This window comes from Euprymna scolopes, chromosome 45 (genome assembly GCF_053919585.1).
Source record: "Euprymna scolopes isolate OS-2025 chromosome 45, ASM5391958v1, whole genome shotgun sequence".
NCBI classification, from domain to species: Eukaryota; Metazoa; Mollusca; class Cephalopoda; order Sepiida; family Sepiolidae; genus Euprymna; species Euprymna scolopes.
In genome coordinates, this window is record NC_136526.1 from 43,457,458 (window position 1) to 43,474,831 (window position 17,374).

Genomic DNA, 17,374 nt, shown 5'->3' on the forward strand with positions numbered 1-17,374 from the left:
AAATCTTATTAGATTACAAGCTATTTCGGCAAGAAATGAAGGAGTTTTAATTTCGAGTACAGAGTTAGATTTTTTAGAGTTGGCATCGATATGCGATGGAAAATTTTAAATAAGAATTCAAGAGCTGGACTTTTTGAAAACTGTCATCATGTTATGGATAATTTTAAATATGCATTCAAGAGTTGGACTTTGTGAAAACTGTCGTTGTGCTATGGAGAATTTTAAGTAAACATTTAGGAGCCGCAGTTTGGAAAGTTGTCGTTGTGGTTAAATGAAGAGATTAAATTGCGATTGGAGCCAAATCTTTTGAAAATAGGCTTATGGAAAATATTAAGTTACGATTCGAGTCGGCATTTTGAAAAGGGCATTTTAAAGTTAGGGAGGGTTGGCTGTGTCTAGTCGTGTGCAGGAGGAGCTAGCTGTCTAGACATATGGAGAACTTGCTGTGTCTAGCCATGTAGTGAGGGCTTGTTTAGCCTGACCGTGTAGTGAGGGCTAGCTGCGTCTAGCCATGTACAGATGGTTAGCTGTGTCCAGCCGTGTTGAGTAGGGGTTAGCTATGCCTGGTGATATAGTGTGATAGCAGCTGTGTTTGGCGATGTAGAATGAAAACGGGCTCTGTCTGGCAGCTCTAGAGATGATATTTCCAGTCAGGACACTGGTTTGTATGTGAAACGATCTTTCAGGATCATGGAAGTGTGTTAGGGTTAGGGTTAGGGTTAGGGTTAGGGTTTTTAAGAAGAATGAACTCAGAAGAGAGGGTCGTGCGTTTGATACCGAAGAAAACACGTAGGAATGTAAGGAGTCGTGCGAGTGCTGTCGATCCTTGTTTTTGTTTTTTTTAATTTTATTAGATTGCAAGGCATTAAATATTAATGGATATTAATAATTGATTAATAAATATTAATGGATATTAATAATTAATTAATAAATATTAATGGATATTAATAATTGATTAATAAATATTAATGGATATTAATAATTAATTAATTAATTAATTAATATTAATGGATATTAATAAATATTAATGGATATTAATAATTAATTAATAAATATTAATGAATATTAATAATTAATTAATAAATATTAATGGATATTAATAATTAATTAATAAATATTAATGGATATTAATAATTAATTAATTAATTAATATTAATGGATATTAATAAATATTAATGGATATTAATAATTAATTAATAAATATTAATGAATATTAATAATTAATTAATAAATATTAATGGATATTAATAATTAATAAATATTAATGGATATTAATAATTAATTAATAAATATTAATGGATATTAATAATTGATTAATAAATATTAATGGATATTAATAATTGATTAATAAATATTAATGGATATTAATAATAATTTAATAAATATTAATGGATACTAATAATTAATTAATAAATATTAATGGATATTAATAATTAATTAATAAATATTAATGAATATGTCCTACTGTTTTGTTAGATAAGTTTTATTTTTTTTTTTTTTTTTAGGTTTAGCTAGAGCCTTAATACGAAACCTCGGGAGTTTTTAGCTAACCCTTCCACCATATCAAACATGGCGACTTATACAACTGAAGAATTTACATTTTTTGTACAATTAATTTTTTTTAAAGAAAACTTTTGTTATCCTTTTGCTTAATTGAGACTTCTTATCAGGTTCTAACTCTCTTATATCCAGATTAATTATATTAATCAATTTATTTTATTGAATATGTATCGCTGAAAAGCACGGGTGCTTAAGCACTTATTGTACAGAAAATAAATATTGTATTCATATGCTAATAATAAGGTCACTAAAACTAAGACAATACTTTTCTATTTACAACATTTTTTGTACAATTTGAGTGTTTTAAAAAAACTTTTATGTTTTCCTTTCGCTTAACTATCCAGTTTTACATCGCTCCCTTTTTCTCTCTCTCACACATACACGTAACTATTTCTCGCGTACGTAACTAAATAAGAAAAGATAAAGAGGAAATGTACGTTAGGGTTTGTGTTCCTTGAATAGAAGCGCTGGTTGAGTTTGAATAAAATAAATACATATTAGATACGTTTGAAGCTAAAACAACGCATTATTACAAAATAAACAGACATTTATTTTGTTTGAAATTTATAAATATATTTCGAAGTAAAACTTGTAGAGGACCAGGACATAATAATACCCTAACTCGCTACAAGAAAATAATGAAACGAATGGAATTGAAGGAAACAAAAACTACAATGATGGATAAGATAAACGTATCGTTTATTTACTGTTGAAAAAATGAATGCTTTAGATATAACATGTGTTCATGTACGCGCAGGTGTAACCATCGTTCGTTGCGGGACTGGTGTTGTAGAAAGAAAAAGGAAATGTGTGTTCATCTCAAGTTCGGGTCACTATCGTTTGTTTGCGCGTGGGAAAAGAAGTGGGTAATGTAATAGAACGAGAAATGGCAGTCCATCGTGTAGACAAAGAAAAGGATAGAGGATTAACATCAGTTAGCAGTCAGCTACGTGAAGGTGTTCTCAGGGACCAGTAGTAGATAGAGAGAGAAAGAGTGTATGGTGTACATACTGTTTGTTAGTCTTTTGCCCCACATAGTAGCAAGAAAGAAGCCCGTTATTGCTCTTTGTTTTATACTTGTTTCCGGTGGTCTTTTGCGCATGTGTGGATTTCCTTTGAAAGGGGAAGTGACGTCGTCCATGTGTGCGTTCGTGTGCGTATGTGTGAGTACATGTGTGTACGTTAGTGTGTGTGTATATACACGTGAATGTGAGTGTATGTATGCGAACGTGAATATATGTACGTGTGTGGACGTGGGCGCGTATGTTTGTGTGCGCGTATGTATGCGACAAGTGTTTACTTATCTTGGCTCAGTGCTCACTGACTCCTGTGACCTAACAAGTGAGGTCCTACGGCGCATTGGTCTGGCTGCTGCAGCCTTTGGCAGACGCTCGCACAGAGTTTTTATGAACCGTAACCTCACCACCACCACCAAGGTTTCTGTTTACAGAGCAATCTGCTCTCCATCCTCTTGTATGGCAGCGAGTCATGGGTGCCTTATAGACGCCACCTGAAAAAGCTAGAAGCATTTCATACCAACTGCTTACAGCGTATACTAGGTTTAAAATGGTGGCACAGGGTGCCACACAATGAGATATGCAGGCGCACTCAAATGGACCCACTTGAAATAATTCTAACTCATAGACAACTTAGGTGGCTTGGTCACACCATCTGGATGCCAGCAGAAAGGCTCCCACGCAAGGTCCTCTACAGGGAACTTGCAGAGGGCAGACGCAACCCTGAGGGTCCACGTAAACGTTTCAAGGACCAACTAAAAACATCATTGAAAAAATGTGGCATAGAATTCAACGCCATCGAACATGCTGCTGCTGATCGGAGAGAATGGCGAAACATCTGCCAAGAGGGCTTGGAAACTTTCACCTCCACCTATAACGACCGAGCAGAGCGAAGAAGACACCAAAGGCACACGGCGCAGCGGGCAGACGGCATCTTCCCCTGTGCTGCCTGCGGCCGTGTATGCAATTCACGAATTGGACTCCACAGTCACCAGCAAGTCCATCAGGCGTAATCTATCTGGGACTGTTAGGCATGGTGCAACGTCATCGTCGTCAGCGACGGACTACTGAAGAGAAGAGAGAGAAGATGCGACAAGTAATATAGCTTGAAATGTGAATGTGTGTTTGTGTGTGCGTATGTATGCGTGAGACTAGGAAAGGCTCGCACAAACTTCATCTTCAGTATGTCTTTGTTCTTTGTTTTTTTTTTTGCCATGTTGTAGCATAGAATCACCAAGTAGAAGTCCGTTTGTTGTTTCTCCCGTAGTCTTTTCAAATGTCGGAACGGTGCGTTGGTCACACGGAATTCACATTAGGGTAAGCGCTGGTTGAGTTCCGACATTTAAAAAGACTACCGCAGAAACAACAAACGGATTTCTACTGATTCTATGCTCCAACCACAACATGGAAAGAAAAAAAGAAATACATACTGATGATGAAGTGTATCTTCGAAATATATTTATGAATTTCAATATCAATTTCAAACAAAATAAATATCTGTTTATTTTGTAATAATGCGTTGTTTTGGCTTCAAACGTATCAAATACGTATTTATTTATTTTTTTTTTTTTCTGTTGAAAATGGATTACGTCATAAAGGTTGAATGATAGCTTTTGGTAACTTTTTTAAAATAAAGCTTATTTTATGATGTCATTTATTTTCAAGTAAATATAGTGTTTATTTTTTTATATATATATATATATATAATACTTACCTCCACTCTTCCTGAATTTAATGGTCCAGTGCTTAACTGGGAATAATTTACGTCCGTGATTGACTGACCACCCCATCAAAGCAGCGGACGTGACGGGGTAGCACCTTAGTGACCAGGGGTTGCCTGGTTTGAGGCAGGCAGTAGCCACCCACTGGGGCTAAATAGCCCCTCCAACCATTGCGGAGGATCTGAAGCGCCTGGTCGCAACGTCAATTTGACCAGACTTTTAACTCGTAATTATCTTCCACCATTGCGAGAGCCTGGGCGAAAAAAACTTGTGCGTTGCCCAAGCGGCACGAGTGGAACTTGACCAGAGCCGGTAGAACCCAAGGAAAGACAAGGTCGATATGTTGGTACCGACTCTGGCTGCAGGAGATGGCCGTTGGCTCATAAAAAGCTCATCCGACCTTTGATAGGTCTTGTTTTTGGTCCTGCTGGGTGTCCCCACACCCGCCTAACTGTATGTCTATTAGAATAAATAAAATTTCTTTTTTTTATCTGCCTTTCCCCTCTCTTCTTTTTCTTTTTGTTCCTTTGACAGAAGAGGGCTTGAACCTAGTAATTCACTCTCGTTCTTTCATCTGTTTGTTTGTTCGCACTTTTCTCAATAACCACACCTTGGATTTTTTAAAATTTTGCACAAACATTAGTCATGGTAAAAGTAAATTTTTGCCAGAACTAATTTTCTGGGATAACTCTGGTTGCCCGCCTAGGGTGCACTATAAGGGTAAAATTGCTCTTAAACCGTTCGTCCGTTTATTTGTTTGCACTTTTCTCAATAACCACCCTTCTATTTTTTTTAGATTTTGCACAAACATTAGTCATGGTGAAAGTAAATTTTTGCTAGAACGAATTTTCTGGGATAACTCTGGTTACCCCCCCCCCCTACGAGTCATTATAGCAGTAAATTTTTTATTTTTTTTGGCAGCAGCATCAGTCACAAATAAAAATAAAATAAATATTGTCTCTCACAAAGCAGTATGCATGGCACGTGATTCGGCCACACATTGACCAATCAACTAGCAGAATGCATTTAGTCCAACTGTCTCCTAAGGAACTTTTTTAGGTCCGTTTGGGAATCACGGTCGACAAAGAGAGAACCTGGCAAGCATCGAAGAAAAAAAAAAAAACGACTTGATTTGGAAATCTTAAGCAGAACGACCCTTCGTGTGAATATGGTATTATGGTGAGATAGAACTCTAACTAGGATTAGCTTAGTCAACAAAGGTAAAGTGACAAGGATTATCATAAATCCACCCCCCACATTTTTTTGATTGGCCTTGTGCCTAATTTTGGTTTGTTTACTTTGTGTTCAGGAAATAAAATATATAAATCAAAGAAAAACCCATCTCTCTCTCTTTCTCTCTCTCTCTCTCTCTCTCTCTCTCTCTTTCTCTTTCTCCCTCTCTCTCTCTCTCTCTCTCTCTCTCTCTTGTCTCTGTCCACTGGACACTCTAGCATAGACCATGTAACTGCTGGCCTACCTGCGATACCCAAAGAACTTTCTGCTCTTCTTTTTGTCTCACTCGAACAGGTACAACATTCTCTTGCCGAAATAAACCTTTTTTTTTTTTTTTTTTGGTGCTGTTTTAAAAAGAGCTTTTATTGTTCATTCTGTGCTAGGTGCTGGACTACTAATTAATTTACAGAGATGTATTCACGCATGCGTAAACTTTCTTCCTTCCTTCTTTTCCCTTTCCTTTTATTTTTTTGATTGTTACTACATTCGTTTATTATCGCATACAATCTTCACAATAACCAAAGCGTTCATGTTCTGATGAATTGTTCGTGTAGTTCAAACAACCAAGATAACAAACAACGTCTGCAAAGTTTTGCTTCAAATTAATTTTTAACTGGTCAACATTAATCAGAAACGACTTTTTTTCGTGACATATATACGTGAAGTAGACGGATTCACAAAAACCGGAATTTTTTTTAATAAGAGATTCGTTCATTTTTTTTTTTTTTTTTTCATACGAGAATTTGGGACGCTATCAAATTCCTACCTTAACCATTTGGGGACTTGTTTTAAAAAATTGTCTAGTTATTGAATCCATTTGAAGAAATTACCAAAGAAGCAAATAAAAAAAAACAACCATATCGATAATAATACCTACAATTTTAGCTTTGACGTTATTTCCTTCAAAAGCTATCCAATCTAATTCGGATATTTTTGACTTTAGCAGAATCCTTATAACTGTGGAACAATTCAATGAATCAATGGAAACAAGATTTTCATCCTATCTGAATGATAAAAACTTGTGTGTGTCCACATTCTTAGATCTAAGATTAGAATTTAAATTTCGAAAGAATGACATGAAAAACACTAAGAATTGGATTTTACATCTACTTTTGGTCTGATGATGATGAAGCAGAACCAGCAGGATACACTTCAAGCTTTGCTGAGCGTCAAGAAGATCAAAGTAAAAATAAAACTGTATATTTTTCAAACCTGTTTGATGAATTATCTCCAAATAAGCTTACAGTAACAAATCAAAACTTAGAGGCAGGTGGAAGCTGAGTTAAACCAGGAGACTGCGACTACAACAGAAATACAAGAGTCACAATCTAAACTCACAAGGAGTAAATCCCTTATGGTTAAGTGCACAAAAGAATTTGATCATTACGTAACTGAAACAAAAATGTAGTAGGCAAAAAAAAAAAAAAAAATACAACTAAAAACAGACGGAACAAAAAATCGCTTCTCGCAGACACGTGGGTCGTAACAAGCACAATCTACTCGCCAGAATCACCTACACACAATCTGCAGAACGCTCCCTCTCCTTTCCAGTGTCCTGCCTTTATAGTGGCCGGGAACGACGTATTTGCATAATCGCGCGAGACCAGACGTGATTCGACGATAATTACATTGGGTAAACGCTAATAAAAGCTCATGGCCGCCATCTTGGAACTCTCTCTTCCGCTCAGCCCAAAACAGACGTATCCGAGGTAAGCTCTCTATTTCTTATTTTGGTTACTGCTAATTCTGCTACAATAGCTTTACTATTACTCACAAGAGATGATGATCCATTTCAGTGGTGGAAGAAGACACAAGAGACCTTACCACTGCTGAGCAAACTGGCTTCAAAATATTTAAGTGCATCACCTTCATCTGTGTAAAGTGAGGGACTCTTCAGTACAGGTGGTAATGTGTATGAACCTATTAGGAACAGGCCGTGCCTTAAGAATAGAGAAACTCTAATATTTCTACATTACAATGTAAAAGTATTCAACTTTAAATACTGAGGAGACTATGAAAGCACAGTAGAAAATAGCAGCAGCAGAACGTAAGCTTATAGTTATTCACTTAAAGAATTACAATTTGTACTTTGTAGTTGGTTTGTAATTTCTTTTTTTTATCTAATTGTTTAATTATATTCATTTAAGAATTGAAAATTGTATTTTATAATTTTAGTTAATAAAGGCAAAAAACCATAATTAAATGTTAAGTTAGCAATTACTATGTTAATGTGTCAAAGCTATCTGATGAGTCACTTGGCAGTAATGAAATAATTTAAATTTAATAGGAAAGAGAAAAGTAATTAATCGGCCGATTAATCGGCAAATTGGCCAATCACTGATTAATTGGCAAAGTAGCGATTAGGCCGATTACTAATTCAACTTTAAATACTGAGGAGACTATGAAAGCACAGTAGGAAATAGCAGCAGCAGAACGTCAGCTTATAGTTATTCACTTAAAGAATTACAATTTGTACTTTGTAGTTGGTTTGTAATTTTTTTTTATCTAATTGTTTAATTATATTCATGTAAGAATTGAGCATTGTACTTTGTATTTTGTAATTAGCTCCAAATAAGCTTACATTAACAAATGAAAACTTAGAGGCAGATAGAAATTGAGTTGAACCTGAAACCTAGAGACTACAACAGAAATACAAGAATCACAATCTAAACTCACAAGGAGTAAATCCCTTATGGTTAAGTGCACAAAAGAACTTGATCATTACGTAACTTTACAACTACTTGCAAGAGATGATGGTCCATTTCAGTGGTGGAAGTAGACACAGGAAGCCTTACCACTGCTGAATAAACTGGCTTCAAAATATTTAAGTGCACCAGCTTAATCTATGGGGTGGGTGAGAGGCTCTTTAGTACAGGTTGTAATGTGTATGAACCTATGAGGAACAGGCTGTGTCCTGAGAATAGAGAAAGTCTAATGTTTCTACATTACAACTTCAAAGTATTCAACTTTAAATGCTGAGGAGACTATGAGAGCAGAGAAGGCAGGCAGCAAGAATAGAAGTAGAGCAGCAGCGGGTGCAGAACGTAAGCTTATAGTTAATCACTTAAAGAATTACAATTTGTACTTTGTAGTTGGTTTGTAATTTTTTTTCTTATTTAATTGTTTAATTATATTCATTCAAGAATTAGAAATTGTATTTTGTAATTTTATTTCATAAAGACAAAAAGCCATAATAGTGACTAAACACTTAATTAAATGCTAAGTTAAATTAGTAGTTACTATGTTAATGTGTCAAAGCTATCTGGTAAATCACTTAGTAGTGATGAAATGATTCAAAATTAAGAGAAAAGTAATTAGTCAGCCGATTAATCGGCAAACTGCCCGATTACTTGTTACCTACCGATTAATCGGTGCACCCCTAGTCGACACTTTGTCAAAAGATCCCAGATGGCCCAAGGAATGACATTTTCTGTTTGGAGATATTAGAAAAGTAAATATCTCAACGATAAATAGAAATGACAATTGTTAAAAAAAATCTAACTGGTATTGGTGAGACGCATTATCAACTGCCGACCATCTGTTTTATATTAGCAAGAGATGATAGTCCTTTCGGTGGTGGAAGAAGACACACGAAGCCTTACCACTGCTGAATAAACTGGCTTCAAAATATTTAAGCGAACCCTAACCCTTCATCAGTGGAGGGAGGGTGATAGACTCTTCAGTATAGGTAGTAATGTGTATGAACCTATGAGGAACAGGCTGTGTCCTGATAATGGTGAAACTGTAATGTTTCTACATTACAATTTAAAAGTATTCAACTTTAAATACTGAGGAGACTATGAGAACAGAGGAGCTAAGCAGCAAGAATAGTAGAGGAGGTAGAGCAGATAAGTAGTGATTTACTTATTAAAAAAAAAAACACTTTTTTCTGGAAATCGTTTTAGACAAAACATGAAGTCACTTGATGTAAGAAACAAAAAAAATACTACCTCAAGGTTAAAAACTAGCGAACGATAAGTGTTATAGAGAAACCCCAGAAAACAGCGATTCTTCCCCTTTGTCAGAAAAACTGCTCATGAAATGTGAGAACTAAAGAACAAAATAAGAACAGCAAGAGTTATGAGACTGCCGTTCTCTGAAGATTGTGCAGTTCTAGGAGGTCCACCCTCCTGTTCTTTGGTTTCTCAGCCTCTGAGAAGGTTGTATTTTATTGATAACTGCCAATAGGAAATCTTGATGGAGCTGCACAGGCGTTATTTATTTATTTATTGCAGACAAGGGTGTTCTTCGTCCAGGCACTGGCTTTTCAAATTTTACTTTCACGACCTTGTGTCTAACCTCTCCAACTTTGGAGGATGATAAATCTGGCCCCTATAAGTAGCTGATATTCAAAGACTACAAGTCTTTGATCAGTTGTGTGTTCGGTGCATTCTTAGGATTCGTATCTCTAACCACGTCCCAAATGCCAGAATCAACACACAAAGTAAGCTTCCTAGACTTGAGGAAGCACTTCTTATCAGGAGGCTCTGATGGTTTGGGCACGCCTTTCATCATCTACTAACTGGCCCGATTTACAAGACAACAGCATCAACAGTGCTTCTGGGATGACGCAAGAAAAGTGGTGATCAACCGAGGACGTGGCTCGCAACGGTCAAACTCCACATTTGGATTCATGTTTTGAAACATGGCGTAAATCATAAATCTATGACGTCACACCAAATCTATAATTATTTTGTTATGGTAATGTTTTAAGCTCAATTTTCTAATAGAAATTGCTTCAGACAAAGAATGAAGTCACTTGATGTAAGAAGCTAAAAAATACCCCTTCAAGGTAAAAAAAAAAAAAAAAGCCAATGATAGGTGTTACGTGAATAGATTTCGATCCAGATAACAGCAATTCTTCCCCCTTTGTCAGAAATATTGCTCGTGGAATGTGATGACTAACGGATAAAATGAGAAAAGCGAAAAATAAAAACCAAAAGAATAAAAACTACCTTCCTTCAGTGCTTTCTATGGAGTCTGAAGGATCTGGTCTAGTTTTACGTACAAGGTGGAGCATGAAGATATTTTATATTTGGAATAATAGTAGCAGTTCTATTATTCTTATTTTTATCAGAGATGCAAGTGGCTAATGGTAAAACTGCTCAATTAAGTACCCCACTAATTTCTTTAATTGTCTAAGAAAAAAAAAAAGTAGAATCTAATTTTTTTTTATGAGAGGAGGTGATTAAAATAAGGATGTTATTCTACCTCCTTTTTTCATACTGAAATGTTTAAAGTATACAAGAAGACATTTATGGACTAAAGAACTGTGAGGAATAAAAGAGAAAATAAGGGAAGTGATAATTATGGCGCTACCGAAAGGTCCACTTTCTACTCTCGTTACATCCCTACAATCCTAGAACACCAGAAAAATCTTCAAATGCAAAGAGTATATTATATATTATTATATATTGTACTAGCCTGGGTACCCGGCATTGCCCGGGTGTTTGGAGGTGTGTGTTGAGAAAAAAAAAAATGGTTGTAGGCAGGCAGGCAGGCAGGCTCGAACCTGTACCGCGAAGGAGGAAAAGAATGTAAAAAAAAAAAAAAACGTGACATCTTTGCTATTGCATCTATCACAAAACCGGAAGTGACGAACGTCAAAAGTAAGGCTAGTCAATCGAAAAGAGTGGATGACTTTCGAAAATATCTGCAAAAAAAGCGACCCCTCTTTTTAGAAAACTGCCCCATTGAGGGTGAAGGAATTAATTTTTTTTTTTACCGATTTTTTTGATATTTGTCATCTGAACGTTTGAGGTTTAAAACGATACCGGTTTCATCATGTTCCGACGCGTCTGTCAAAAGTTTTAGGCAGACATACAAACATACATACATACATACATACATACATACATACATACATTTAAACAGACAGGTGAGATTTATATTATAGATAATACTATTTGGTACAGACCTGACAATGGAAGGCCAGGTAAGAATGAAAACTTGGATTTAGAAGACGAAAATATCCAACCTTGATCGCATTTCAGGGTCTGTGACGCAGTGGATAGAGGGGTTGAATCTCTGTGGTTCCAAGTGAACATTGTCTAAAGATAGCAGTTTCAATCCTACCCAAAACAGGCCAGATGTTTAGTTGCCCAAAATGTGGTGAGACAACAGGCAGTAATTACTGGGAATACAGTTATGAGATTCAGCATTCATATCCCATCACGGTTAATCACCTGAAGAAAGCCAGAGGAATAGCTGGCTGAAACAATAACAACTATGAAAATGAGGATAACAGTTCACAAAAAAAAAGAAAATAATAAATGCAAAGAGTATAATTTGAAAACTGTTTAGGCCGATGGAGCGACACTATTTATTTATAACGGTTTATTCGGCTTGGGACCAATTCATTTTTTAATAGTCATTTCAGAGTATAAATTTACGAAGGGCAAATATTCAATCCGTCGTCATTTCTTTCCATTACTTTTTCCTCGAATAAAGAACCTTTTCAATATCGGATGCATGGGGATCAATACAACGACAATTTCTTTTGTTCCAGTTTTATTTCGGTCTTCAAACGCATGCATATTGGGTCGAACTGCAAGCTGTCAAGTAATTTCTTTGAGGACACAAATTCTATTCCCAGATGTTGATTGATTACATTATTAGAACGTCCGTCATGTTGACTTCCCAACTCTAAATCCTCTCCTCGAATTTCACAAACTGTTTCTTTGTTCTCTGTAATTGATCTCTTGCTATCTAAACAATTGTGTCATTCTCTGACGTCCAAAATGAGGCTTTGTTTGTTATTGTTATCGATTGTTATTGTTTATTTGTTCCAAACATTGTATTTTTTGTTTCGTATATTATAAATTTGTATTTACTTGTTAGTGTATATTCTAAATTCCTCAAGCTGCATTCATAGCCAGCTGTGTAATTGTCTAATTAACTCTATTCGCTCACTACCTTAGGGCCCCAATCTATTATATTTAGTTTTGCTTAAGGTTTAAAATCGATAAATATTTATCTTTTCATAATTTTAGGTTCAAAATCGATAAATATTTATCTTTTCATAATTTTTACAAGTAATAGAAAATTAAGTTAAAATAAACAAGACGAAAATTAAAACAATCGTTTTTTATCATAGGAAAATAAGCACAATTTTTCAGATTCCAATACTGATTCTGATATCCCAAATATGCCTGATTTTTACAATTCCTGATTCCAATTCTGATTAATCATCCTAACACTAGGGTATATGTCGAGACATATGTCAGGCTGATAAGTATAATTTGTAAAATACCTTTGATTCTCCTTTTTTCTTTTTTTTTTTTTCACAGCTGAGATGTTTAGCTGGAGAACACCGAGGAGCCAGCAACCTGTTGGTTATGAGATGCAATCCCGACGTGTAGAGAACAATCTACATAAGTTCGAGGAAGAGCCATTTTCACAAAGAATTTCTAGATCCAGTCTCCATTCCAGGTTAGTTGCTATAAAGAGAAAGGGAGGGATCAGTGGCATTAATATTGTTGTTCATATTGTTCTGTAGCAAGCTGCTACTACTACGAGACTCGGCTGTATTCTCACCTTAGTTCTCTCTTTCTCCCTACTCTTTTCTCTTTTCCTTCCTTTCTTCTTATACGTCATCAGAGGTTCAAGCCAATGAAAAGCGAGTACGGTTTACGTGGGACATTCGAGTGAAGGAAACGTCCTTACTTCCACGGCGACTAGAGACAGAACACACGCCTCACTCCTCAGCTCCCGTTAGGTAGCCAAGAGGAGCATTGAACATTAATACAGACTTTACAAAATGCACTGTCTTTCTTTGTAACCCGAGTTTCGGGAAAACACACATATATATTGGATATATAAAACCTCATGAATTCATAACAAAGTCGCGTTACACGTCCTCATTTTTATAAGAAGACAATGTCTTCTTTTACCAGTATTTCTTTCTATTTCAGCGCTCCAGTTCTCCCTGTTATCGGAGGCGCCCCAAAGTGGGAGCCTACCGAAATGGTGACCTCTAATTAGTACCCCTGTTAATGTATTGTAATAATACCATAGTTCTTCTTTCTCGTTTGGATCTCACATTATGCAAACACAGCGAATCCACACTCCTGTTTCGTACTCCCACAAAACACATTTGAACTCTCACAAAAGACTCTTGAGGCAAACATGCAAGCAATGTTTTTTGTATACCTTTTCGGTAATAAATTGCTTAACATTATATTTGTATCCATTCTGTAAATAAATGTACAGGTATAGGAGCACATTTACTGTATTTGTTGCAGTGCAATGTCTGTATTCAACAATTTCTGGCCACGTGGTGAAATTGTCCACAATGATCAAGTAATATGATCCATTTATGGGCCTTGAATAGTCGATATGCAATCGAGTCCAAAGGACATCTGTCTTTGGCCAATATTGAATCTTTACCGGTTGATCCCTTGCTATCAGTTTGCATCCTCTGCATTGTTTCACCAAATTTTCTATGCCTTGATCCATCTTCAGTTTATACTTATGACTTCTCATTACCGATTTGATTCGTGTTAGCAAATATAGAAATCACTCGTTTATGGGGGACCAAATTGTGGCCAAGAAAGATCGTTTTCAAAGTTAAAGAAAATCAAGAATGACAGACTAAATAACATGATATTAATGAATATCACAGACAGACAGACAGACAGACAGACATGGCATTCACTCTAGGCAGGTTTCCTCCAAAGAAGAAAGTGTGGGTTTGTATTACTATACACATAGATTCGAAAAAGTTGTCAAAAAACAAATATATAACAAATAAATGTTATCAAAGGCAAGATAAGTTACTTTTCTACCAAACTGGATATATTTTTTGTGTTTTTATTCAATGTAACATATTTATTCAGCTCGAAAAACATACAGTGTTTACCGATGTATTCGAAAATTCAAGATGGCGTCTCACACCCTCTTTAACACCGTAAGTATGGAAAAAGGTGTTATAAATAAAAAACTATACAAAATACTATTAAAAACCCGCCGAATATATGTCAAGCTATGTCACGGTAACATATATTGAGCGAGTTTTAACAGTATTTTATCCGTTTTTTTATTTATAACATCTTTTCCCACACTTACCGTGTTAAAGAGAGAATAAGACGCCATCTTGAATGTTCCAATACATCGGTAAACACTGTATGGTTTTCGAGCTGAATAAACATGTTACATTGAATAAAAACACGAAAAATATATCCAGTTTGGTAGAAAAGTAACTTATCTTGCGTTTGATAACATTTATTTGTTATATATTTGTTTTTTGACAACTTTTTCGAATCTATGTGTACAGTAATACAAACCCGAAAGTGTTAAGGAAATATTAAATTCAGAGGCAGTCCCCATGTCGCATGTATATCCTGATTAAAGCTGGTGCAGTTCTTGAGGAGATGTGTTGATGTCATGGCATTCACCCTAGGCTTCCTTCAAAGATTATTATGCCTTTTACACATATGTGCAAAAGCATGATGATCTTTGGTTACTTATGAGAAAGCTTTTAAGGAACTCCAGAATTCTAAGACAATGTCAGAATCCTTAGAAAACCATCTCCAGTCCATAATGGAATAGGGCTGTAAATGGATGGTAACGTTCAAAGTTGCCAAATCTAAACTTCTTTCCTTTAACAATTACAAGAATCCTTCTCAACCACCGATAGCTATGACTAATAACACCCTACTTGAGAGCTCTTTTTTCAAACTCCTCCTACATACAGCGCCTGATATAACCAAATGATCACTCATCTAGTACTGACCAATCTTATTTTAAAAATTTTTATTATTTCCAATTTTTTAAATGTTTATGTGACAATGATTTTAAAAAAAAATATTTTGAATTATTTTGAACTAAAAGAAAGACAAAATCCGATAAGAAAAAAAAAAAAAAAGGAAACAACTCCAGAATTCAACCTAATTAAAAAAAAATATATATACACAAAAATCTTTATGATGTATGTATCCGTCACGGAACGAAAATGTCATATTCCAAAAAGCATGTAAATTGATCAATTAGTTTTTTTATATAGAGAAAATCATTTTTTTAATGATTTTTAATGATTAATAGCTTATTCTTGTCTCTATTTCTGGAGAGGTTAATAACCAGTTTTCAATTTTAAATATGGTTGAACAAAACACAGTTCTCATCTCCTCATATAATTTAAAAAAAGAAAAAGAAAAAATACTTGATCAATTTACGTGATTTTTAGAATGTGACATTTTCATTCTGTAACAAGTGTGCACATCATAAATTTTTTTTTGCATTTTTGCTTTTTAAACAGGTTGAATTCTGGACTTGCACCGAGAAAGGTGTCATTTTAGTTGTTTCGGTATGCGATGTATGTATGTATAAGAGCCAAGTACATCCAAGGACGGAGTACTGTTGCCACATCTGGACAGGATCTGCTAGAAGCATCTTATCCTGTCTTGACAGAGTTCGAAATAGACTTTGTAGTGGGGGATGCCTCTTTCTCTGCCCTGCAACCATCTTTCCCCCAGAAGAGACGTTGCAAGCATTTCTCTGCTTACCCGTTATTTTCATGGCAAGTGCTTGTCTGAGTTCTAGTCCATGATCCTCCCTGGCCTGACTTTTATGAAAAACACTCCTCTAGTTGAAACCACTATCAATAATTTCCTCCACTCTTTATCTGTGTCTAAACCCAAACGTAGATTCAATGAACAAAGTTTCTTTCTTAGAACTGCACGCCTGTGGAACTATGTTGTGACAATATTAGGGTAGGACCCTGGTCTGCAAGAGTTAACAGACAGTAATTACTTGGCTGGGTGACTAGGTTCAGAACAGAATTTGGATGGCGGTAGTCATTGCCAATCCTGGGTAAATAAGATAAAAAAATTGAGATGAATGGCCGAGGAAATGGAATTTGACGAGATAGATGCTGAGTTAGCAAAGTTATAGATAATGACTGTTTTGAAAAGGGCTTTTTCGTTCTTCCTGGGACATATGTTCCCGTGTTGATATAATTAATGGCCGGAAGGGAGCCATTGCGATAATGTTGTTTTGGAAAGATATTTTGGAAAAAGATTCGTCGGTCAGAAGCTGCAATAAGCAGACGCGTGTTGACAGGTAATGGCCATATGTCGGCCACCGAATAATGTTGTTTGGGGAAACTGTATTTCCCTGTAGAAATCAGATAAGGAAATATTAATTAGTATTAATATAGACCCCACCTGTTCGCCCACACGATCCGAGGATCTAGGGTGGAGAAGTAGAGAATCGCCAGGGTGACGTCACTGGGAATAGTGAGAGGATTAATTCCAAGGTGGTTGGAGAACCAGGACCAGCCCCTAGCATACGTCACCAGTGATAGTAAGAGGATCGACTCCACGGTAGTTGGAGGTGAGGGGACCGCCCCTAGGGTTATGACGTAAATAACCATTAAGAGGGAATTCCCCCTCGTATTGAGAGTTTTGGTTACCTAAGCAGATCTATACGATAAGAGCCCTGAGTAATGTAATTTGGCAAGAAAATGACATCTGAAAGGAATTGCCAGGCAGGGTTTTCTTATTTAAACAAACCGTTTTTCGGATCTGTGCGCACTTTCAAACTGGTCAGCCAGCCTCCCGGTCGGTTAGATTGAGAAAACGAATTTACCATCCTAATCGTTGCCGATCATTCCCGAAGATAAGCTGCCCTGATATCGGAACCACAGCCAAGTCGCCATATTACCAGTTAGACACTCACTCCCTTCGTTTGACTGTGCAGTTATTTTGAACATTGGAAACAAGATAAAGATTTTTATTATCTATATATAGAAAACAGTGTTCTGTTTTATTTTACAAGTGTGCCAGCGTATCCGGTCGTCCGTGTGTTTAACCTTTTCCTTGCAGGGGTGAGATGTCGCTGCCTTAT

The 17,374-nt window shown here is 36.0% G+C and overlaps 1 protein-coding gene across 2 annotated transcripts in view; it reads left to right on the forward strand.

The window, feature by feature from the left end:
- The window catches only part of LOC145269508 (uncharacterized), a 52,431-nt gene that overhangs the window by 7,085 nt on the left and 27,972 nt on the right, over positions 1–17,374 (forward strand). The window contains exons 1-2 of one of the 2 annotated variants that reach the window (XM_080125247.1): positions 6,250–7,239; positions 12,820–12,961. In XM_080125247.1, coding sequence (XP_079981373.1) covers positions 12,825–12,961 — 137 coding nt within the window. In that variant the 5' untranslated portion in view covers positions 6,250–7,239; positions 12,820–12,824. Of the gene's footprint in view, positions 1–6,249; positions 7,240–12,819; positions 12,962–17,374 lie in introns of those variants that run through there. The other variant, XM_080125246.1, reaches the window with a different exon arrangement.